Source organism: Rhincodon typus, chromosome 29, assembly GCF_021869965.1.
Source record: "Rhincodon typus isolate 14 chromosome 29, sRhiTyp1.1, whole genome shotgun sequence".
Lineage (NCBI taxonomy): Eukaryota > Metazoa > Chordata > Chondrichthyes > Orectolobiformes > Rhincodontidae > Rhincodon > Rhincodon typus.
In genome coordinates this window covers 9,372,909-9,398,150 of record NC_063360.1, presented here as the reverse complement: position 1 = coordinate 9,398,150, position 25,242 = coordinate 9,372,909, and the positions used below count along the sequence as shown (strand labels likewise).

The window sequence follows — 25,242 nt, the reverse complement described above, 5'->3', positions numbered from 1 at the left end:
ATACAGAGTGAAACACAAGCTGCAGACACTCGGAAGGAAGGGAGAAAGGTGGAAGGAATGAGTTAGGGAAGAGGAAGTAAAAATGTAGAGAAGGAAGGACAGCCAGACCTATTGGACAGCAATGGTGAGGGAGAAATAGAAAAAATGAAGACAGGTAGATGGATGGGAGGGCAGAAGGAGGCACAGAGGGTAGAAGAGGCATGTACAGACAGAACCAGTTGGAAAGGCATTAGCCAGACACGGAGAGAGGTGGAAAAGATGGAATGCACAGGAAAAATCTTTAGAGTTTGTCTTTAATGGTCAGGTTGGAAAGGTTGAATTTAAACAAAAAGAGGGATTTGCAAACGTTCTGTCCCCCAAAGCAGCAGGAGGTGCTTTCAGTAATGACCTCATTACTCACTTTGCTTTCACACAATAATTGCTATGATCACCATGATTTCTTAAAATCTCTGCACAGAACACACTCTGCTTAAGCCTGATTTGTGAATTATGCATTCAGACATTTCTTCCAAGCATATTTTATAAAAAAAAGTTGTTGGATATTTACAGAAAATATTATTGAAAATAGAAAACACATATTTCACTGGAACTTGAAGACATTCCATGCCAATACAACCACAATTCCCCTGTACCACCCCCCACCCATACCCAACACCCACCCTCCTACACCCTCAATATTTCATTTGATTGGAGAACCGTACGGTGTTGTACTGAGTTACAAAGACCAGAAAAAATCCCAAGTTCGATCCCTGGTTGGTGCTAAGATAGGCAAGCTCAATCAGGGTGGGTATAATAACTGACTTCAATGCCCTTGTGCCAGGAGATGGCAGGGGCAAGACTAATCACTAACCAGGAACCCTTTCTGCGTGAGTGCACGATGCCAGATAAAACCATGCTGATGATGTCCTCATGATGAAGCAGACAGCTAAAATGCAGCAGTGCAGGCTGGCACACATGCCCATCTGGGTGATGTATACAAAATGTCAGGTGCTTGTGGTTTTGTATTCAGGAGGAGAGGGGTGGGATACCCACAGGAGAAAGAAGATTAATTCCATATATTCCCAAGTTAAATGAGTGACCACATCCTTACACATGTGAGTTCAGTGACATTCATGGTCCAACCACAATGTTTGAAATAGAATCCCAGGAAATGAATTTGCCAACAGCTCTGGCTTGTAATTATATCACAGCCCAGACTTGGAGCTCTGCGCTGCATTCAATTCAGTACGGTAAGCCAGGTTAACTGAAATTCTTGTTGACATTCCATTAAAATTAGCCTCCTTTGCTATTCCCACACAGCTTTGTTTTCCCTTTTCACTGCCATGCTTCAGGCAGCCTGCCTGTGGTCCAGTCACAGTGTTTGCACCATCACAGGAAACTGCAAAGAGAGATGTTCGGCCCCTTTAATGGGCAGCTTGTGGCTCGTGTAGTGGTTTATAACCTCTGGAATACTGTCAAATGGTGGGCTGTTCTGGCCGAGAATGTACTTGCAGTCTTTTGTTTTGCTGAACTTCATATGCATGTATCCTTGGCTGCTTCTGCAGAGAGAAAGAAAGGTGCCAAAAATAAGCATGAGTTGCAAACGGGGGAGGGGTGTGTGGTACAAAGTGGTGAATAGAATCTGCTGAACAAGCAACATCTATATCTTTCTTGTTTTATAAGCTGAATAGAAATCCCAGGAACATTAAGTAGATGTCAACACAAACTGTTTTTGTAACCCTTTCCCGTGCACTTTGAATTGTGACTGAATTGACATTTATTGTATTACAAAACAAGGCGATTCACACAGGAGCAGTTCACACATTTGGCCTAGAGCCTCTCTGATGTTGCTGATGGAGGTGAAAGCCGGGGACGGTGCGTGATGTAACAACTTTTGGAAATTTCCTCACCACTTGCCTTCCTAACTATTTTTGTGTCATCTGCAAATCCATCGGCTATAATCCATTCACTTCTATCATCCAAGTCATTAATGTATTGTAAATAGTTGTAGCCCCAGCACTGATCCCTATGACACTCCACTAGTTACAGGTTGTCAATTGTAAATGCCCCCTTTATCCCGAGTCTCTGGCTTCTAAGACGGGGCCATATTGGGTGTTTTTGGAATCCTCTGTTATTCAATAGCCTGTTAATTCTTGCTGTGGGTAACATTAACTCTGGAAGTTGATGTAAAAGAGGTGATTTTAGATTTGACACTTGTAATATATTGCCTGATTGAAGACAAAGTAATGGAGAATTGGTTAGCCAATTCTCTGTCCATGCTAGTATACTACCCACAATCCCATAGGCTCTTTTCATATGAAGTAGCCTTATTGAATGCCTTGAGAAGGGGAAGGTCTAAGATGTCCATGAAAACTCACAGATAAGGTTAGCCTGCCAGGATCCAAGAAAGGGAGAGCAATCTTTGTTATCTCTGACTCCGGCATCGTCAGTTCTTACTATCTCTGCAGTTAAAAGTTTCCCAATTGGGAAAGGAAAAGCTCAAACTCTTGGGAAATGAAAATAATTTTGGATCTCTTAGGGGAGTACTGACTGTCTGCTTAAAGACAATGTCATACACAGCAGAAAGTGGGTTTTTCAGTTGTGCTAAATATTTTGTTCTGGTTCTGTTTAAATGTAAATGCTCACACAAGTAGGATTTAGCCATTGGTACTTTTAATTTTTGGGATAAAGTCAAATTTTAAAAAACATAAAATCTTCTCGTGTCATTCATTATTAACTGGAAATTTGAATTTCTTTTAACATCATTGGCTTCTATGGAAGTGATAACACTATGTTGCAGGCAAACTTATAGGATCTTGCTACACCTAGCATCTTCCAGCAAGATGGCGGCAGAGCAGAACACTCCACCTGGAGCCCCTCTGCTCTGCCTGTCCTTTTTCTTTCTTCTTTTTCTCTTTTTAGCAGTCCCAGAGCAGCACGAGCGGAATAGGTCCTGGAGCAGCACGCGCGGAAAAGGCCCTAGAGCAATGCGAGGGGAAGCGAGTCCCAGAGCAACGTGAGGGGAAACGAGTCCTGGAGCAGCGCGGGGGGGAAGCGAGACGCAGAGCAGTGCGGGGGGAAGCGAGTCCCGGAGCAGTGCGGGGGGAATCGAGTCCCGGAGCAGCGCGGGGGGAAATGAATCCCAGAGCAGCGCGGGGGGAAATGAATCCCAGAGCAGCACGGGGGGAATCGAGTCCTGGAGCAGTGCAATTTACCTTGGTGCAGCTGAGTGCCACTGCGGAGCAGGACAGTTGTTGGACTGGGGACTGGCGCAGGCGGTAGGAGAACATGCTGAGCGGCTACTGTTTGAAATTCTTTACTGCACTATAATGTAAATCCTTTAACTATGTTATAACTGTCTTATTACTAATTTATTTTTTAGACACTAAGTAATGCAGCTGCTTTTCGTTTTGTTCCTGTTCTGTATCCAAATCTTGGTACTTGTCCCTGAGATGCTGCCATTAGAGGCAGCTATCCTAAAAACTTTTCACTGAACTCCTGTATGTCTGTACTGGAGTACATGTGACAATAAAAAGATATTCCATATTCTAAAAAAAAAGAATATCTTTTCCCCATCGTTTCACAAGAATCAGTAACCCAGGAGGCCGTTAAACCCTTAGGACACCATGGAAGAGTTCCAATCTGTCCTTGCTGCCTTTTGTTATTAGTAGGTTCACAAACTTATTGGCACCACCTTTTTGCCAAATAACATTTCATCAAAATGCCCCTGGTCAGCACTACAGCTCAATGATATCAGTCATCACTCTTCTGAAGTTTTTATTGCCAATGGAGACAAATGGATGGATGAGAAACAAAAATTGAATGAATCTATTTTGTAAACATAATTTCTTTTGATAATTGAAAATAACTTTTAATCATGTTGGAAAGTGGCCCTGTATAGATATAAGACATGACTATATTGTGTGTTTTTGGAAATTTCTGTTTTTCAATAGCCTGTTAACTCTAGGAGATGTGTAAAATCGGTGACTTTAAAATTGATACTTGTTACACATTATCTGATTGACAACAATAGTGTGTAAAATGGGTGGCTAGTTTGATACTATCCAATGTTCAGCATTAAAATTACCACTCAACCCACCCACACCTTCTGATCTTACTTGAAAAAATATGGCCCCTAGATGGGTTGCTGAGAGCTATGTAATAGACCTGAGCTCCAGCCTCCATTGGTACAAGCTACATCTGCATATATGTGATTCCAATTAAGCAAAAAAACACTTGCAAGTTAAATACCAAAGTGCACAATAGTGCTTCATTATCGTTGATTGGTATAGGAATTTAAATCAACTATAGTCCAAACTAAACTTGTGTAAACATGGACTTTGTTGTAATTAAATTTTAATAACAATCAATCCTAAAATTCTGTAAGTTTTATCATTAGAACCCTTATTATATGTAACCAGATTCAAAGATTTACAGTACAATTATTCATTTTATTCACCAATTCTCTCCATAGTGATTGCCTGCCATACTGGGGGAAGGTGGGATCATCTCCACATTTTCCACATGGGTAGTGATTTGGTGAAGGGGATTCTCTGGGAATTGTTGAACCCAGGCAATTATCATATTATTGATTTCAACTGGGACAGAATGTGCAGTCCCCAAGGTAGGAGATCTCGTAGCTTTATCAGTTTAGAATATGTTAAACACCTTGATGAGTTCTCATATTAGTCAGACGCCTATACAATACAATAACCAATCCCACCTGACTAACCAAAGGGAATGTTTTTAGTATTTGACCCTTGTCATCTTTCACCTTGGTGGTAGGAGTGATCCATTTGTTTGCTCAATAGCTGGCCTCTTACATATAATGGTTTGTAAGCTGCATAGTACAACACTGCCTGTGCTAATAAACTATCTCGTCAGTCTGGAAGGGTTACCACTGTATGTACATAAACTCATTAGCTATTTTTTCAGGAACAGAGAAGGAGTGGTGAATGTCAGACGATGAGATGATTAACATGTCAGCTGCGACTGCTAATTTCTTCCTCCTATTACAAAAAATGTAGAAAAAAGGCTAACAATTGACACATTACAGTGTTCAGAACTGCCTACCTACTGTGTGGTGCAACATGTTTGAACAGTTTTCTACTGCAGTTGGTGAACAGTGATCTAAATATGGTGACTGAAGTGAAGGGGTAGTCTGCTGTACATGGTATCTGCAGTGAAATCACGACTGTTTATAAAGAGATTTTATTTATGACTTCACTACAAAGAGCACTGAGTGGAAACCTTCCCCTGAGAGTGACCAAATTTGGCTTCAGTGTTGTGGAATAGAGACATAGCTTTAAGTCAATCCACCGGTTCTGCTTTATCTCATGCACTAAAGTTGGAAACCTAATTTTGTGGAAATAGGAGGAAGAAATTAGCAGTTGCAGCTGACAGTATTAATCACCTCATCTTCTGGCCTTCACCACTGCTTCCTGCTTCACTTCACACTCTCTTCCTCTCCTTTCTCCCTTGATGATGGACTGGACTGTGAACATGTGCCACTTCACCTGAAAAAAGATTTCAATTCAAGAGAACTCCAAGTGCCTGCCCATTCATTCTCTAAAACAAACCCTCCTTTACCCTTCAACAGAAGGGGGCTATCACTGTCCTCAGTATTCCTGGGCAACAAAGATGCAAAATCAGTCACTAAATCCTCTTGCAATTACACTTTTGGAATACTGTGTTCAATTCTAGTCTCCCTGTCATAGGAAAGATGTTGTGAAACTTGAAAGGGTTCAGAAAAGATTTACAAGGACGTTGCCAGGGGTGCATGGTTTGAGCTATAAGGAGAGGCTGAACAGGCTGGGGTTATTTTCCCTGGAGCATCAGAGGCTGAGGGGTGACCTTATAAATGTTTATAAAATCATGAAGGGCATTGATAGGGTGAATGGTTAAGGTCTTTTCCCCAGGGTAGGGGGAGTCCAAAACCAGAGGATATAGGTTTAAGATGAGAGCGGACATTTTCACAAGGAGGATGGTACGTATATGGAATGAGCTGCCAGAGGAAGTGATGGAGGTTGGTAATAATTACAGCATTTAAAAGACATCTGGATGAGTATATGAATAGGAAGGGTTTTGAGGGATATGGGCCAAATGCTGACAAATGGGACTAGATCAGTTTAGGATATCTGGTCAGCATGGATGAGTTAGACTGAAGGGTCTGTTTCCGTACTGTACATCTCTATGACTCTAACCCTAATTATATCCCATTCCTGACCAGCGTTGAGTCATCCATATTGAAGAGTAGAACACAAGGGTGTGTGGCGTATTTGAAGTTGGGACTGGAGTGAGCAATGATCCATGATCAAACAGCATGACAGGACTCACTGTCAAGATCACGGTTGGTGAGCTTACCATAAAATATTGTCAGCTCTGGAACCACAACCTGGTATGAAGCTGTGGTTTCAGAAAAAGTGGGAATAACATTATTGGAAAGGAAGAAAATTACATGTAACTAGAAAGATAGTGAATTATGAAGGTTAATGCTTTGGAAATTAAATGGATATTTATAGGATCTATAATTGAGCAGCACAACTTGTGTCAAATTAAATATTAGTCTGCCATAGACAATTCAGTGAAGGTTCACTGGAAGTTTTATAAAGGATTAGTAATGAGCAGGGATTTAGAGATTCATTCCAAATAAACTTGTTAACTGCTGTCTAAATCAGCACACAGGGGATGTAGCAGGAGGAGTCTACTCACTAGTACATGGACCTTGTTGATTGCTAGCTTTATCCCAATTATCCGGGATTTTACTATGTGGGACAACTCATTCTTAACTGACAAAGAAAACATGCGCATACTTTGAATTTGATAACAGTATAAGATGAGTAGGAAAACAGCATTTCCTCTGTTTGTGGGGGTCATTTGTGAAGGTTCATCCATTTAAAACTATAAACTATAGGGCAAGCAGAGGGGTTACTGTATGCAACAATTTGAGGTATGCTACATACATATATGAAATAGAGGAAGATACAATGATCTAGGGCAGGGTGCATGATGAAGGGACTAGTTTGGGTTGCACTAGTTGAGAATCAATGGTTCACTAATGCCCTTTAGGAATGGAAACTGCTGTCTGACCTACATGTGACTCCAGACACGCAGCAATGTGGTTGACTTTTAACTGCCCCCTGGGGCAATTAAGGATGGGTAATAAATGCTGACTTAGTCAGTGACACCCACACCTTTTGAATTGTAAAATAATTCCCAGCACATTCAAAATTTGTCAAATAACTTTTATGCTATAACTCATGTCAGCTGCAGCTCAGTTAATAGCACTCATTCCTCTGAACCAGTTGGGTGTACTTTAAGTTTGATTTCAGAGAAATGAGAAAGTGATGGTGGTACCATTGTTCAGATGATGTTGAATTGAAAGCCCATTTGCTCTTTCAAGTGTTGTAAAAATCCCCATGACAGAAGAGTTCAGATATTCACTCTGCATGTTCTGGACAACATTTATCTATCAAACTTCATTACTCCAATTATCTGGTCATTTATTTCACTTCCATTTTTGTGAGTTGCTCTGCAGAGAGCAGCTGCCCTGTTTCCTGTATTACGATTTTCAAAAATATCGTACAAAGGATTTGGGCATCACTTGTGGTTATTACCCATTTCTAATTGCCCTTGATGACAGTGTGCTGTTTTCTTGAATCACTGCAATCCATAGGTTGGTAGGTAAACCCACAGTGCTGGTAAGAAACGAGTTCCATGGATTTTAAATCAGTGACAATAAAGTAAGGCTGATATATTTCCAATTCACAACGGCGTGCAACTTGGAGGGGAGCTTCCAGGAGCTGCTGTTCCCATGCATCAGCTGCGCTTTTCCTTCTAGGTGGTAGAGATCATGGGTTAGGGAGATTCTATTCAAGGAGCCAAGCTGTGCCATCTTCTAGATGCAATAATAACTACACCTTCCGAAGAACTTCATTTGTTGCAAACCTCTTTGGGATGAATTCAGGTCATTAAAGACATTACACAGATGCAAGATCTTTCCTTCTTTAAACCACATTAGATAGATCATTGTAGAAACAGTAGGATGTATGGAAGGTCAGCATTGTTGGTCTGATTGCCCATGTCAGGTGTATCGAATTATCTCATGTGGAGGACACTGTCCTAGATTATTTCTATATTAACTTTGCAACATAAAACTAAGATCAATATTTTATTGGAAATTAAAGCTAACTCTCTCAGTTAATTACAAGTTCTCCATATTACATTGGAAGGTAACAATATCAGAGAAGGGCGAGGTTTGGTGGGAATGTCAAGAGATGAGACATTGAGAGCCTCAGGTTCATGTTTCAATCATAGAATTCTCACAGTGTGGAAGCAGGCCATTTGGCCCATTGAGTCCACACGGACTCTCCAAAAAGCATCCTACCCAAAGCCCTACCCTATCCTATCCCTGGAACCCTGCATTTCCCTTGGCACCCATCTAGTCTGCACATCCCTGGACACTACGGGCAATTTAGCCTGGCCAACCTACCTAACCTGCACACCTTTGGACTGTGGGAGGAAACTGGAGCACCCGGAGGAAACCCACGCAGACACTTCACACAGACAGTCACCCGAGGGTGGAATTGAGCCTGTGTCCCTGTTGCTGTGAGGCAGCGGTGCTAACCACTGTGCCACCCTGCAGAGGGCATTGGTTCGAACCTCACCATGGCAAGTAGTGAAGAAATCTGAAATCATTAAAGTCTGAAATTAAAAGCTAATGGCAATCACGTAACAACTGTCAATTTTTGGAAAAACGCATCTGGTTCACTAATGTCCTTAAGCAAAGAAATCTGCCCTCTTTACCTGGTACATAGGAACTCAGGAACAGGAGTAGGCCATTCAGCCCCTCGAGACTGTTCCACCATTGGACGAGATCATGGTAGATCTGTGGCCTTTGCTCTAAAAATTTACCTATCTAGGATTTAAAATTAACAACTGATCTAGCATCTATTGCCATATGTGCAAGGAAGTTCCAAACATTTACTACTCTGTGTGTGTAGAAGTTCCTCCTAACCTCTCTCCTGAACAGTCTGGCCCAAGTTTTAGACTATATCCACTAGTTCTAGAATCCCCAACTAGTGGAAATAGTTTATCTTTATCTACCCTGACATTTTCTATTAATATCTTAAAGACACTGATCAGATTACCCCTGAGCCTACTAAATTCAAAACAGGCCAACTATGTGTAATCTGCCCTCATAGCTTAACCCCTGAAGTCCAATTATCATTTTGTAAATCTAGATTGTACCCTGTCCTAGGCCAATGTATCCATTCTAAGGTGTGGCACCCAGATCTGCTCATAGTACTCTAAGTGGGGTCTGACTAGGGTTGTATAACTGTAGCCTAACTTCTGCATCCTTATACTCCAGTTCTCTAGACATAAAGGCTAGCATTCCATTAACTTCCTTGATTACTCTCTGCGTCGTTTCATGGCATGGCCTACAAGTAACTTCAGACCTATAGCTATGTGGTTGACTCTTAGTTGCCCTATGGGCAATAGGGACTAGGCACTAGATGCTGGTCTAGCCACCAACACCAACATCCAACGAACAAATATTTATTAAGAAAAACTAAAAACAGACTAGGTTCGCTTAAATGACCTAATGATCAACTGAACACTCTGTTTGGAGTATGTAATGGTTTTTGATTCCCTGGTGTGTGCCAAATCAGCTGATCTCAGTCAGGAGAACGTTCTAATAATTTAAAAATCGTGGATCAGGAAGCAGAGACAAAAATATCAGCCTTGGATGCTGTGTGCTAACCTACTGAACCATACATGGGAGGGCAGGGATAATTGGAGCTGCAACTCTTACTTTCTAGGATACACAAGCAGAAATGTATCCAGATTTATCCCGTTGCAAAAGATGAGATATGAATTGGATAAACTGTTTGGTTATTTGCATTCTTAAACAAGTTTAAGGAGCTGACCAGAAACTGAATTAGTTGAGCAGGTAAGTATCAAGTGGGCTGTTCAAACCCAAATTTGGAGCACTCGCTCCAAGCTATTCTGAATCATTCAACTACATAATGTCCAGGGATAACAGTCTCAGTATCAGCTTTCCTTTTTTGTTTCTTAAGTTAGTTTGTTATGGTTTCCAAATGTCTATTACTCAATCGATGTGTCGTCCTGCTGCTTTAGGCAGCTCAATCATGAATTCACTGATCATCCAACACTTGTTAACCATGGTCCATAAAAGGGCCATGCTGGGAGCACTTTCCAATGCTGCAACACAGGAACTTGATCCAACACTCATATTGGAGCAATATAAAAAGAAGTGCATTGATTTTTCAGCAAAAAAGAATAGTACAGGCGAGTATAAAGTCTTGCTATGCAGGTGGGTAAAAATACATTTTTTGAAAACGTGACACTTTCTTTGGCAGGGAAGAGCTGTGCTTGATGTGAATCTGAATTCTGACTTTCCCTACTCTCGCTCTGCTGGTTTCCAACTTTATTGTCAAATTAAGAAATCTAATCTCTATTTTTAACGGTAGCTGCACAAGTGCTTGCTGTCATGCAGAGCCCTCTCATACATGCCAATTGCTTGGATTTAAAGTGTTCTAGGAATTCTGTTTGCATTTCTGAAGCATAATTGGCAGAGAGGAGGCAGAGAAAGTGCAACAGTTGGGATTGAGAGTAAAGCATGCCCAGAAACCGGTACAAAATAAATCATGTTCCATTAATATTCAAACCTCTTAAACTTTTCATGCACATAAGGTGAATGAACATTAGGTATAATCAAAGATCATAGCTTGTACAACAAGCCTATACTCCTTGAATTTTCTCTGTAATTATGTAATTTTATCTGAGTTTCTATTTCGACCTGTCAGCTTTTTCAGTTGCTCGCTCAGCGGTTGAGAGTTTTCAGAGGTTTTTTTTAGCTAAGACGTTAGGTTGAGATTTAGGTGGACCTGAAAGTTCGAACTGTACTTTGTTGAAGGAAAGGGGGAAGCTCTGGCCAGTGCACCAGTCAAAATGCTTATTCCTTAAGCGCAACAAACAAATAAATGTCCTCAATTATCTGGTTGTTGCTGTTTGTGGGGGCTTGCTGTAGCTAAATTTGACTGCTGCATTTCCTACACTTTAACAGTGATGTGAAAAATAAGTATGTCATTGGCTGTGAACCATTTTGTCATATCCTGGGGTCATGAAAGATGTTATGCTAATTCAAATCCATCTTCCTGGTTGTTGCAATATGCTATACTGACCAGGAATGGCCTGTTTGATTCATATGCCTAGCTGATGGTTCACAGCTAGAATCAGGGTGAGAGTATTATGGTTGTCCGGAGTGAGGTGGCAGAGAGGGAGACCAGACCTGAGGAATATCATTGATGGAAATGGCTTAGTGGTTAGCACTGCTACCTCACAGTGCCATAGACCTGGGTTCGATTCTAGCCTTGGGTGACTGTCTGTGTGGAGTCTGCACATTCTCTCCGTGTCTGCCTGGGTTTCTTCCAGGTACTCTGGTTTCCTCCCACAATCCAATGATGTACAGGTTAGGTATATTGCCTTGTAGAGTCCAGGGATATGCAGCCTAAGTGGATAAGCCACAATAAATAGGGGATAGGATAAGATAGGATGGGATGCTCTTTGAAGGATCAGTGCAGACTCGATAGGCCCCTGTGCACTGTAGGGATTCTATGATTAGTAAAATAAATTAAAAGCAGAAGCACATGTTCCATTGACAACTGGAGTAATGACCTTGCTGAGGGGTGAACCTTGATCCAACAGAAGCATTGCCTCAAAGTTGAAGAATAGCTAACTGTGGTAATGGAGAAATGGCTTGCTAATACTTGTGGTTTTTACACCCCAACAACAAATTATGCATGAGGAGGTTAGAAAAGATACCACAGTCTTTTATGAATGAAGCTACAACAAAATGTTTAAACTAACAAAACAAGAATAAGCAGCAGTGCAAATGAATATTGTGGAGGTGGGAGTTATGCTTGAGCCTAAAATTGATGTTAAAATGTTCAGAGTATGGAAGATACAATCTGCATTTGGAACAAGGCTTTGGGACAGAAATTGTGTCTAATGGAGCTGACTCAGTGTGCATCACTATAATTCAGTACGTAATTAGATTGCGCACAGCCCCCCATGTGTACACTTTTAATCACTAATCCTTCAATAAAAATACACAAAACATCAACAACCTCTCCACTTCCCTCCCCCAACTCATTGTCTCGTTAGTGCAGTGGTGTCACTCTGTAGAGTTATTATTACCCTTGGGGGAAATAGAGGGAGGAAAGTGTGAGCAGAATGGTGAGAAGGATTTCCTCTGACAAAAGAGATGGGTTTGTTGATGCTTGTTTTATACACTGTGCTGTCCATTCTGACTGCACCCTTGGAGCAATTTGAAAAGTATTGCATAGCCAGGCATGGTTAGCTCCTCGCTCGATTAGATATTTACCTGACGTCTGGAAACGGGTACTTCCTAACGGAGTTATCTATTGAGAACTGGGGCTGACATGATCCAATGGTACAACTGGGCACTGAATGTGTATCGGTTTTAGCACGTCGTGTGATGCACTTAGCAATGGAACCATTTAGAGGAATGAGTGACAGACCTGACTACGTCTTAACACCCATCAATGAAGTTTCACTAAATTTATGAAGGTGGAAGGGGAGGTGGGGGGTGGCTCATGAGGGGTTTGGTGTAAACAAAATTAGGCAGTGACCTGGAAATGTCACAGTGCAAAAGGAGGTCCTTTGGCCCATCATGCCTGCACTTGGTCTATAATCTATTGCCAATCTGCTGCCTCGTCCCCATATCCCTGCACACCATTACTATCCAAAATGAAAACTTCTTGAATACCTCAATTGAACCTGCCTCCACCATATTTCCAGGAATTTCCTCAAGGCCATTTGTGCTGAAATTTCACTGAAATTTAGTAAGTGCTATGCCAATCTTGCCAACAGAAACTTACTTTCAAATTTCCTGTGAACTCATTTCAGAATGAAAAATGGAAAACAAGCATTGACATTAATATGTCAAAAAACTGTTTGTTATTTTTAGACATGATACCTTCCTCAATGTCCCTGTGGCCTCCGTTGCTCCTCTGCCATCAACATGCAGAGCAACAGGAGTATGGCCACCTGGGTATTAGGGTTGTCAACACTGTAGGATTGACCTGGAATTAAAGATTAATTTCCAAGATGCTACTGCAAGCAATCCAAGAAAGAAAATCATAATGGCATTAAAAATTGATTTTCAATTCATTTCAATACTTTTGTTCATTTATAAAACAAAATGGAAAAGTCAGAAAAACAAACTGTTTGACTGAGTGGGCCAGCCTGAAAATGATGAAACCTTTGAGAATGTATTGAACTAGAATCAGAATCACTGCTTTCCAGCTGCTTAATCTTTCTCAGTGCATGGGGGCAAGTGTCTTAGAAGCCGAAACACATTGTAAAATGCCTTTGAGAAGGAGAGATTTCCTACAGTAAAGGTGACTTGAGAACGCCAAGATGCTTCCACATCGGTGGCTCAGTGGTTAGCACTGCTGCCACACAGCACCAGGGACCTGGTTTGATTCCATCCTCGGGCGACTGTCTGTGTGGAGTTTGTACGTTCTCCCCGTGTCTGCGTGGGTTTCCTCCGGGTGCTCTGGTTTCCTCCCACAGTCCAAAAATGTGACGGTTCGGTGGATTGACCATGCTAAATTGTCTCAGAGTGTCCAGGGATGTGCAGTTAAGGTGAATTAGCCGTTGTAAATGCAGTGTTATGGGGATAGGGCTGTGTCTGGCTAGGATGCTTTTCAGAGCATCGGTGCATTTTCGATGGGTCAAATGGCCTCTTGCTGCACGGTAGGGGTTCTCTGATTCTCTCTCTGATTTTATACTCCAGCCATCTACGTTGGAAATCAAACCCCTGCATTTATGTTTCAGAGATAGCAGAAACTGCAGATGCTGGAGAATCTGAGATAACAAGGTGCAGAGCTGGACGAACACAGCAGGCCAAGCAGCATCAGAGGAGCAGGAAGGCTGACGTTTCAGGCCTGGACCCTTCTGAAGAAGGGTCCAGGCCTGAAACGTCAGCCTTCCTGCTCCTCTGATGCTGCTTGGCCTGCTGTGTTCGTCCAGCTCTGCACCTTGTTTTCCCTGCATTTATGTAGCTTTTTTCATGACTGTTGGATGTCTCAAAACACTTTGCAGCCAAGCAAGTATTTTTTGCAGTGTCGTCACTGTAGAAATCTGGGCAGCCAATTTGGAATTCACAAACAACAACAATCTTTTTATGAGATGCTTTTTTGTTTGAGATAGATATTGGCCCGGACTCAATAGACCGAAAGACCTGTTTTGTACTGTATGTTTCTATGATGCTGGGAATAACTCCCACGTTCCTCTATGAAATAGTGCCAAGAATTTTCTGCATCCACTAAAGAGGGCAGTCGGAACCTCAGTTTGACATCTCACCTGAGAGCTGGCAGCTCCCTCAATACTCTTCCAGAGTGACAGCCCTGGCACTTGTGCTTGAGCTATGGAGTGTGTCTTGAACCCAGACCATGATGATTCAGAGACAAGTACGCTGCCACTGAGCCACAGCTGACTTTGCATCAATCAAGCTGAATTTGCCCAGTTCCAGCAACAGAAGCAGCAGATATAAAACTATCAATGGAGAGTGGACTTCTAGACTTGGCAGAAACTCAATCCCTTCCTGCCATCACCGCTGCCTAGCAATAATAATACCACCTGCCATTTTCCTGAAGTACGGCCAATAATATGATGCCAAATGGGATCTTTCAGAATGTCCAAGCTAAAATGTAGGATACAGAGGAGCTGTTCCCACTCCAACAGAATGGAAGGGGATTCTTGGGCAAGGTATCTGAACGACTGGAAGCTGTTGAAAAATCATTTGATGATGAGTCAAAGCCGTCGGCGATAAGATCAATAGGGGTTAAACAGCTGGTGCACATTACTTCAGCTTGTGCAGTAAACTAGCCGTAAGAATTAAGAAAGACTTGGCATTTATGTGAGCATCAGAGAGAAGCGTGTTGACGAAGAGGGATTTGCTGTAAGCAGCTTTGTGCAATATTCAGGAGCTGGAGTTTCTGAAAGATCTAACCTTGGTGATGGACAGCAGTGGAACAGAATATCAGTGCCTTTCATGTGGACATTTTCCGTAAGCCATCATCTGAGGATATGAGGGTCTGAGTGGTGAATGAGTCAGTGAATGAGTCAGCCTGTAGGACACGATGAGGCATGATGCCATATTGGCCTCACAGTTACTGTCCCCTCTAAGGAAAGGGGAGTGCTGCAACCATAACCCATGGCCCTGGAAGGGGATGGTCAGAGCTGGTGTGAAGGTAGATCTTCTTCTCATCTTCAGGGCATCTCATAATGCTTTACAAGTAAAGTATTTTGGAAAAGTAGTCATTGTGTGTATAATCAGTTAAATCTCACAGTTTGACATTTATAGTGATAATACTTACTTTGGCATTAGCTACCCTGGAAGGACATAGGCTGAAGTTAATCATTCAATGTGAGAGGATAGACAATGTTTTCCTGTTCTAGTGGCTTCTTATACAGTTTCTCTGGCACATAAGAGCAACAACACAACTCCAAGCTTTGTGTATCATTTCAGCTGTTGCTTAGTGGGTAATATACTTATCGTAATTAAGAAGGTTGTGTGCTCAAATCCCATTATTTGTACACAAAAATCAGGGTTGGCACTCTAGCGAAGTTGTGTGAATTTTCCCCCAGCTGGTTATTTATATCTCATGCAGCAATGCTTATAGTGCCTCCCGTACCATAAGAGACTGTGTGTGGATATTATGGTATTGAAGAATGCAACAGACATTTATTACAACTGACAAACACTACATTCCCCAGGCACTTAAGTGTCTGGGCAAATATTAAGCTATTAGGTTACACGAGATTAGTATGCTTCCAGTAGAGTGTCACACTTCAAGTGATCAAGTTAAGATGCTACATCATATCTTTCTAACTTCAGGTAACCTATCATGACACAGTGATAATATTATGGGCATGTCTCTTAAAGGCAGAATGATGATGAGGCATAACACACCATGAAGTATGGAGGAAATGTCTGTAGAAAAATATAAAAGAATCCATGTCACTATTCCAAACCAGGGTAGTTATCTCAACTGTTATGGCTGATACTTATCCTTTAATCAACATCACAGAAACAGGAAGAATGAGAATGACGCTGATACTCTGATCAATCAATGCTGTTTGCTTATTCTTATTCTACCTTTAAATGCGCTCCTCAGTTTTCTTTTCTCCTTCATGCAAGATTTGTGCCTTTGATTCCTCAGCTGCCTCTTAAGGATTGTGCTACTGATCCACACCTGTGTAGTGCTAACAGTCAAGGCCACAGGCCAGCGAGGGCCACTTGCCTAAATACCTCGACGGTCATTTCCCAAGTCAAGTTACCTCAAAGTGGGGAACAGTGAAATAGAATGCTGAATGGGAAAGTGAAAGTTGAGAGACTGGGCTAGTTGATCCCTGGCCAGCAAGGTCAACCTCGCAGATCACCACGAGGATCCAAGAACTACCAGTCACTTTACAAGTCCCATGGTGAGCTTAAACGCAGTGGAAAATAATAGATGCAGGAAAAATAGGCTTCCTCAAATTTTTTCTGAAAACTTTACCAATCTATTCATGGCGTGAGATACTTCAAACGTCCCATTAATACTAAAGAATACTAGGGAGGAATTATTGGCATCAGCATTACTAGGGGAGGCAATGGCCGAGTGGTATTATCGCTGGACTGTTAATCCAGAGACCCAGATAATGTTCTGGGCACCGGGGTTCAAATCCCACCACGGCAGATGGTAGAATTTGAACTTAATAAATATCTGGAATCAGCAGTCTAATGATGACCATGAATCCACTGCCAATTGTTGGAAAAACCCATCTGGTTCACTAATGTCCTCTAGGGAAGGAAACTGCCATCCTTACCTGGTCTGGCCTACCTGTGACTCCAGACCCACAGCAATATGGTTGACTCTTAACTGCCCTCTGGGCAATTAGAGATAGACAATAAATGCTGCCTAGCCAGCGATGTCCTCATCCCGTGAATGAATTTAAAAAAAACTAAAGAAGTAATATTAGACAAACTAATGGGCTAAACGCCCTGATTTTATTCTGTGGATCCTAAAAGAGATAGCTATAGAGATTGTGGATACAGTGGGTGCAATTTTCCAAAAATCATTGGATTGTGGAGAAGGACCAGAGGATTGGAAGATTGCTCATGTGACACCTTTATTCTAAGAGAGAGAGGTGAAAAGCGGGTAACTGTAGGCTGATTAGCCTAAAATCTATTCTTAGCAAAGTACTGGAATAAACTATGAAGGAAGTAATAGCAGAACATTTGGAAAATCATAACCCAGGAAGACTCAACCGAAGTGGACAATGGGGAACCAGTAGATATGTTGTATTTGGACTTCCAGTAGGATTTTGACAAGATTAAGTCAAAAGGGAAGAATCCATGATATTAGAGGAAGTACATAGGCTTGGATAGGGAATTGGCTAATGAGGAGGAGACAGCGAGTGGGGATAAAGGGTTCCTTTTCAGGTTGGTAACCTGTTAGCAGTGGAGTTCCACAGGGATCAGTGCTGGGACCACAACTGTTTACAATACATATTACTGCTTGGAGAAAGGTAGTGAATGTACTGTAGTCAAATTTTCAGACAACACATAAATAGGTACAAAGGCAAGTGAGAGAGGAACACAAGCAATTGGATGTTGATAGGTTAAGAAAGTGGGCAAAAAGTTGACAAATGGAGTATAAAGTGGGAAAATGTGACAGTGTTCATTTTGGAAAGGAAAACCAAAGAACAGAATATTATTTAAATGGAGAAAAACTGCAGAAAACTGTAACACAAAGGGACTTGGTGTTGCTGTGCATGAAACACAGAAAGCTAGCACATAGATGCAGCATATAATCAGGAAGGCTACTGAAATTCTGGAACTCATTTCAAAGGGGTTGCAGTATGAGTGTAGGAAAGTCTTACTGCAACTGTACAAGGTGCTTGTTGTGAGACGACATCTGTGTAGTGTGAGCAGTTTTGGTCCCCTCATTTAAGGAAAGGTATCATTTCATCGGAGGTAGTTCATGATCCCTGATATGGAGGGATTGTCTCTTGAGCAAAGGCTAAACAGATTGAGACAGATTTTTCTGAAGAAGGGTCTAGGCGCAAAATGTCAGCTTTCCTGCTCCTCTGATGCTGCTTGGCCTGCTGTGTTCATCCAGCTCTACATCTTGTTATCTGAGACTCTACTCACTGGAGTTTAGAAGAATGAAAGGTCGTCTCATTGATAAATATAGGATTCTTATGTGCTTGACAGGGTGAATGCTAAGAGGATATTTCCCTTCATGGGAGAGTCTAGTCTCAGGATAAAGGATGCCAATTTAAGACTGAGATGAGGAGGAATTTGTTCTGAATGTTGATAGTTTTTGCCACTCCTTGCCACAGAGTCAAATAATCCATTCAACCCAACAGGTTCACACCAACTGTCCGAAGAACGTCCCACCTAGACTCACACCTCCACCCTATTCCTGTAACCCTGTGTTTCCCATGCCCAATCCACCTAACCTGCACATCTTTAGAATGTGGGAGGAAACCGGAGCACCCAGAGAAAACCTACACAGACATGAGGACAATGCACAAACTCCATACAATCACCTGAGGCTGGAATTGAACCTGGGTCCCTGGTGCTGTGAGGCAGCAGTGCTAACCATTGAGCCACAATGCCACCCCTGAGATGGATAGATTCTTGATCAGTAGGGAAATCAATGGTTACGGGGAAACATCGAGACATAGAAGATGTGAGCAGGAGGAGGCCATTCAGCCCTTTGAGCCTGCTCCGCCTTTCATTACGATCATGGTTGATCGTCCAACTTAATATCCTAATCCTGCTTTCTGCCCATAACCTAGGGGAGGTGATGGCCTAGTGGCCCAGATAATATTCTGGGGACCTGGGTTCGATTCCCTCCGCAGCAGATAGTAGTTTTGAATTCAATAAATATCTGGAATTAAGAATCTAATGATAACTGTGAATCAATTGTCGGGAAAAACGATGCCCTTTAGGGAAGGAAACTGCCATCCTTACCTGGTCTGGCCTACATGTGACTCCAGACCCACAGAATGTGCCTTTGGGCAATTAGGGATGGGCAATAAATGCAGCCTAGCCAGTGATGCCTTCATCCTGTGAATGAATAAAGCACCTTTGATCCCATTTGCCCCAAATGCTATTTCTAGTCACCTCTTAAGTACAGTCAATGTTTTGGCATCAACTACCTTCTGTGGTAATGAATTCCACAGGCTCACCACTCCTTGGGTGAAGAAATGTCTCTTCATGTCCGTCCTAATTGGTCTACCCCGAATCCTCATACTGTGACCCCTGGTTCTGGACACACCCACCATCAGGAACATCCTCCCTGCATCTACCCTGTCCTGTCCTGTTAGAATCTTAAGTCTCTATGAGATTCCTCCACATTCATCTGAACTGCAGCAAAAACAACCCTAACCTAGTCAATCTCTCCTCATATGTCAGACCTGCCATCTCCGAATTAGCCTGGTAAACCTTCGCTGCACTCCTTTTCCTTGGAAAAAGAGACCAAAACTGCACACACTCTTCTAGGTGTGGCCTCACTAAGGCCTGTATAACTGCCACAACACATCCTTGCTCCTGTGCTGGAAACCTCTCACCATGAAGGCCAACATACCATTTGCCTTCTTTACCACCTGCACGCTTACCTTCAGCAACTGGTGCACAAGGACACCCAGGTCCCACTGCACACTCCCCTCTCCCTATTTACAGCCATTCGGGTAGTAATATACCTTCTTGTTTTCACTTCCAAAGTGAATAACCTCACATTTATTCAAATTAGACCACATCTGCCATTGATTTGCCCATTCACCCAACCCGTCCAGATCATGCAGAAGGATCTTAACAGCCTTGTCACAGTTCACCCTCCCATCTAATTTGGTATCATCTGCAAACTTTGAAATGTTACATTTTGCTCCTTCATCCAAATCATTAATATATGTTGTGAATAGCTGGGGTCCCAGCACCAATCCCTGTGGCACCCCACTAGTCAACACCTGCCAATTTGAAAAGGACCCATTAATTCCAACTCTTTGTTTCCTCTAGGCCAATCAGTTTTCTATCTATCTCAATACACTTCTCCCAATCCCATGTGCTTTAATCTTGCACAATAATCTCTTATGTGGGACTTTGTCAAACGCTTTCTGAAAGTCCAAATATACCACATCGACCAGCTCCCTCTTGTCAACTGTGTACTAGATACATCTTCATAGAATCCCAACAGATTTGTCATGCATGATTTTCCTCTCATAAATCCATGCTGACTGGGTCTGATCCTGTCACTGCTTTCTAAATGCTCTGCTATAATGTCCTCGATAATGGATTTGAGAATTTACCCCACTATCAATGTTAGGCTGACTGGTCTATAATTCCCTGTTTTCTCTCTACCTACCTTTTTGAATATTGGAGTGACATTAGCTACACTCAAATCTGCAGGGACTGTTCCAGCGTCGACAGAATCCTGGAAGATGAACACCAATGCATCCATTATTTCTAGAGCCACTTCCTTAAGTACTCTGGGATATAGATTATCAGGCCCTGGGTATTTATCCACCTTCAATCCCATCAATTTTTCCAGCACCATTTCTTTATTAATATTGATCTCCTTCAATTCTTCCTTCACACTAAATCTTGCATTCTGCAACATTTCTGGTATCTGATTTGTGTCCTGTTTTGTGAAGACAGAACCAAAGTATGTCAGTTGCTCTGCCATTTCTTTGTCCCCTATTACATGTTGCCCCGCTTCTGTCTGTAGGGGACCTACATTAGTCTTCACCACTCTCTTTCTCTTCACGTACCTATAGAAACTCTTAGTGTGTATTTTCCCCTTCTTAATCAATCCCTTGGTCCTTTTTTGCTGAATTCTAAACTGCTCCCAATTCTCAGACATATTACTTTCTTGGCCAATCTGTATTCTTATTCCTTGGATCGGGTACTATCTCTAATTTATTTTGTAAGCCATGGACTGGCCCTCTTACCCATTTTGCTTTTGTGCCAGACAGGAATAAACAGTTGTTGCAGTTCCCCCATGCATTCATTAAAAGTTTGCCATTGCCCATCCACTGTCATCCCTTATACTCTCTCCAATATATCAAGGTCAACTAACGCCTCTGGAAATGCAGTAAAGTGCAGAAAGTGGGTGTGAGGAATGTTGGATCAGCCATGATCCTATTGAATGGCAGAGCAGGCTCAAGAGGCTGAATGGCCTACTCCTTTCTGATTTTTTATGGCCTTTTGGTTCAATGAGTAATGTATAGTTCTGGAGAAATTTAAAAGGACTTATTGCTGGAAAGGAATCATACAAGTGAGTAATGAAGGGACCATTTGCTTTCGAATTGGCTCCGAGAGGATGGATACATTGAAAACTGATATGATGTCCCCTGGAATATATTGAATCAAAGTCCACAGTCTTAAGCCCTGACACCTTGCTAGCAGTCGTGTAACATGAGACACCAGCCATGGTCTTGAGAGGGAGGGTGGGGAGGGGGTTAGAGGAGGAGGGGTTGAGCATTGTAGAATTGGAAGCAATTCAAACCTATTACTTGTAACTGTATCTTTCCCACTGTTGCTTCTCCTCAGGAATAACTGTACCATTCAGCGTCCTGATCACAATGGAAGTCGCCACAACTGCAAAAACCACGTTCACTCAGCTGCCAGGAGAGGGTGTGTAGTTGAAGTATGTAATTCACAAAATGACCAAATTACAGTTGTCACAAATTACACTGAGCATAGAATCATTACAGCACAGGAGGAGGCCATTTGGAATTTCGGAATCTGTGCTCGCTTCCCATTTTATGGCATCAAATGTTTGGCAGCACAGAGACTTCCTGAAGGTGGGTGAACCTGAGGACTTGCTTACCCTCCTTTTTAAGGGAGTGGTGCTTTCGCAGTTTGTGTTTCTTGAAGATCAGTCCAACAAGTGAGTGCAAGTGTATCTGACACTAACCTGTATTTCAGTGACCAGTAGAGCCCATAGGTTCATCACAGGTGGCAACTAGTTTTATGACCCCCACTTATGGAGGGTAAATTATGTTAACGCCAAAATGGATTGCCCGGTGGGGAACCAGCGTGGACTTGAGGGACCAAATGGCTTTCCTTTGCGCTGTAAATGGCTTATGGCTAAAACCAATTATCTGCTCGTTTATTGTTGCTTGTGGAAACTTGCTGTGTTCAAAGTGACTGTGCGATATCCTGCATTACAATAATGGCTGCACTTCATTAATTGTAAAGCACTTTGAGATATCCTGAGTTGTAAAAGGTGTTATATAAATGCAGATATTTATAGAAATAAAAATTAAACATCACACACACTGTGCAGACGTTAATAATGTATCAAAAAATAGTCAGTAATGTAGATTGTACTTTTTATATCTGATACAGGAAGCAACTCGTTGCTTGAGAAGACAGTCTGTGGTAGGAAGGGAAAAATTATCCATTCTGTACCCCTTAAAAAATTAAAATAATTGTTTTGTGTTCTAAAAGCATTGAAAAGACCAATCTACATCTGCAACAGTCCATCATAGGTATAGTGCTTGTAAATTTTTCGTGTTTTTGTACACTTAAGGGGATTCCTGTAACTCTCAGACAAACATTATCTCACAGCCACATGGTGCCTTTCAAGATGTGCTGACATACACACATCACCAGTAAATACAAAAGCTGACTCCACAGGCAGAACATTTCCTGCCACCAACTGCTGATGTTCAGTTTTCCTGGAATTCAGTGATACAGGATCTCTCACATGTCTTTAAGATTCTTTTATAGGCTGGAGGGAGTCGCTAATTCGGCCAACATTTATAGTCTATCCCTTTGAGGTGACCTTCTTGATCCAGTGCAGTCTATAGTGAGTAAGTGTACCCTCAGTGCTATTAGGGAGGGACAGTTTCCAATATTTTGGCACAGTAACAATGAAGAAATACAACATAGTTCCTAGACAGGATGGTGTGTGGCTTGGAGGGGTATTTGTAGGCAGTGGTGCTCCCATGCATCTGTTGCCTGTGTCTCCCCAGACGTGCAGAGGGTGTAGTCTAGAAAGATACTGTCAGAGTAGCCTTGGCGAATTGATGCAGTACATCTTTTAGATGGCACACACTATTGCCACTGTGCATTAGGAGTGGATGGAGTAAATGTTGAAGGTATTGAACGTGGTGCCATTTAAATGGTCTGATTTGTCCTTGGCGGTGTCAAATTTCTTGAGTGTTGTTTGAACCATAATTAACTATGGACCTTGCTATTGAGCAAAGTTTTTGAGATCCAGGATGAAAGACATGAAGCTCAAATTTTGAACAATTTGCACGCTACATAATACTTGAGCATCCTGCAACCTAGGTAGTCTTGTAAAGTAAGTGAGGTGAGACTTTAATCTCATAATGCCATTTCTTCCCTTGTCTCCAATCACAAAGTGTAAATGGAAATTTCGTGGCTGGTGGTGGTCAGTAATTGTGTTCAGAATTCTATTGGAGCTATGGGATGCCATTCCCTATTAGTAATTTGGTTCTCATATAAATGAGCTTTAGGAATCCTTGCCAAAATAACGGAGATCACAATACAACAAAAATATGCATCTTTGAACATCGAAAAAACGTCTCAAGGCAATTCACAATAGCATTATCAGACAACATTCGACATGCCGTGTAAACTGACATTAGGAACAGTGACTAAATGCTAATCAAAGAGCTTGGATTTAAAGGAGTGACTTTAAAGAGGAGAAACAAACACAGAGAATATTGGAAAATCTCAGCAGGTCTGACAGCATTGTGGGGAATGAGACAGTTTATATTTCCAATCTGGTGCCACTCTTCTTCAGCCCAAAACATTCTCGCTGTTTCTCTCTCCACAGGTGCTGCCAGACACGCTGAGATTCTCCAGCATTTTATATGTTTGTTTGTGATTTCTAGCATCTGCAGTACTTTGCATTTACTTAAAACAGAGTGAGCTGGAAATTGGAACCATTAAAAATGAGCATTTCTAAGTTGGCTGCTGAAGCAATGACGAACAATGGTGCTGTGCTGAAAACTGTGGCTACACAATGTTGGAACCATTGGGGCACTGATATCTCAGAGAGTTCTAAGTCTAGATGGAGACTTAGATAGGGGTAAGGAGAGGCTATTGATTAATTACAGGGGTGAGAACTTAAAAACCAGTGTAATTTCCTGACTGTGCTGCCATGGAGATTATCGGATCTAGGTTTGTGATGTATTTCCAGAAAATGGAGCTTACCATAATAATACCAAGTGTCAATGTGCCAAACCTGAATTTGGCTCACTCTTGCCACCGTAACCCTGCAGTGGTCCCTAGTCACTCATGGAAATGTAGAAGCTAATTATTCTGGATGAATCATAGAATCCCTACGGTGTAGTAGCAGGCCGTTCAGCCCATCAAGACCACAGCAACCCTCTAAACAGCATCTCACCCAGACCCACCCCATCCCTTTACTCCTGCATTTCCCACGGCTAACCCACCTAACCTGTACAACCCGGACATTATGGGCAATTTAGCACGGCCAATCCACCGAGCCTGCACGTCTTTGGTCTGTGGGAGGAAACCGGGAGAATGTGCAAATTCCACAGACTGTCACCTGAGGCTGGAATCGAACCCGGGTCCCTGGTGCTGTGAGGCAGCACCATTGAGCCACTATGTTGTTTGAAATATGAAATAGAAGCAGAAAATGCTCCAGCAGATCAAGCAATACTAGTTAACGGAAAATACAGTTAATAGGACAGCTTGGGACTTGTCATTAAAAGTGGGAGAAATGAGAGATTTTACATTTTTAGCAAGTGACAGGGTGTGGGGGTTGGGAGAAGAGCAAAAGGATGAGTCTGTGTGTTGAAGTGATAGAGATTAAACGACAAAAGTGCATCGAGAGCAAAGCCAAAATGTGGTAATAGGCCAAGGAACAAAAGATGTGTCTCAGTGTTCACCTCTATAGACCTGAAATATTAACTGTCTCTCCACACATGCTGGCAGAGCAGTTGCATTTTTTTCAGCATTTGCTCTTTTTACTTCATGAATCACTTTCTAATTGCTTTGTTTCAATAGTTTTTTTTAAACAAAGATAGAGCATGCTTTATTGTGTAAATCGCAGAAAATCAATTCATTTTGTGTCTCCTGCTGCTGCCTGTTGACATCACCAACTGTAAAATAAACAAACGCCTCGCTTCAATGAACCTGATCTTTATTCATTTTTC

At 42.0% G+C, this 25,242-nt stretch overlaps 1 protein-coding gene across 1 annotated transcript in view; it reads right to left on the bottom strand.

Annotated features, from left to right (window-relative positions):
• Positions 1-289: 289 nt before the first annotated feature.
• LOC109928310 (SH2 domain-containing adapter protein D-like) overlaps positions 290-25,242 on the bottom strand; it is a 269,124-nt gene continuing 244,171 nt past the window's right edge. The window contains exon 7 of the mRNA XM_048614175.1: positions 290-1,538. Within this exon, the coding sequence (XP_048470132.1) occupies positions 1,352-1,538 (187 nt within the window). The 3' untranslated portion in view covers positions 290-1,351. The remainder of the gene's footprint in view (positions 1,539-25,242) is intronic.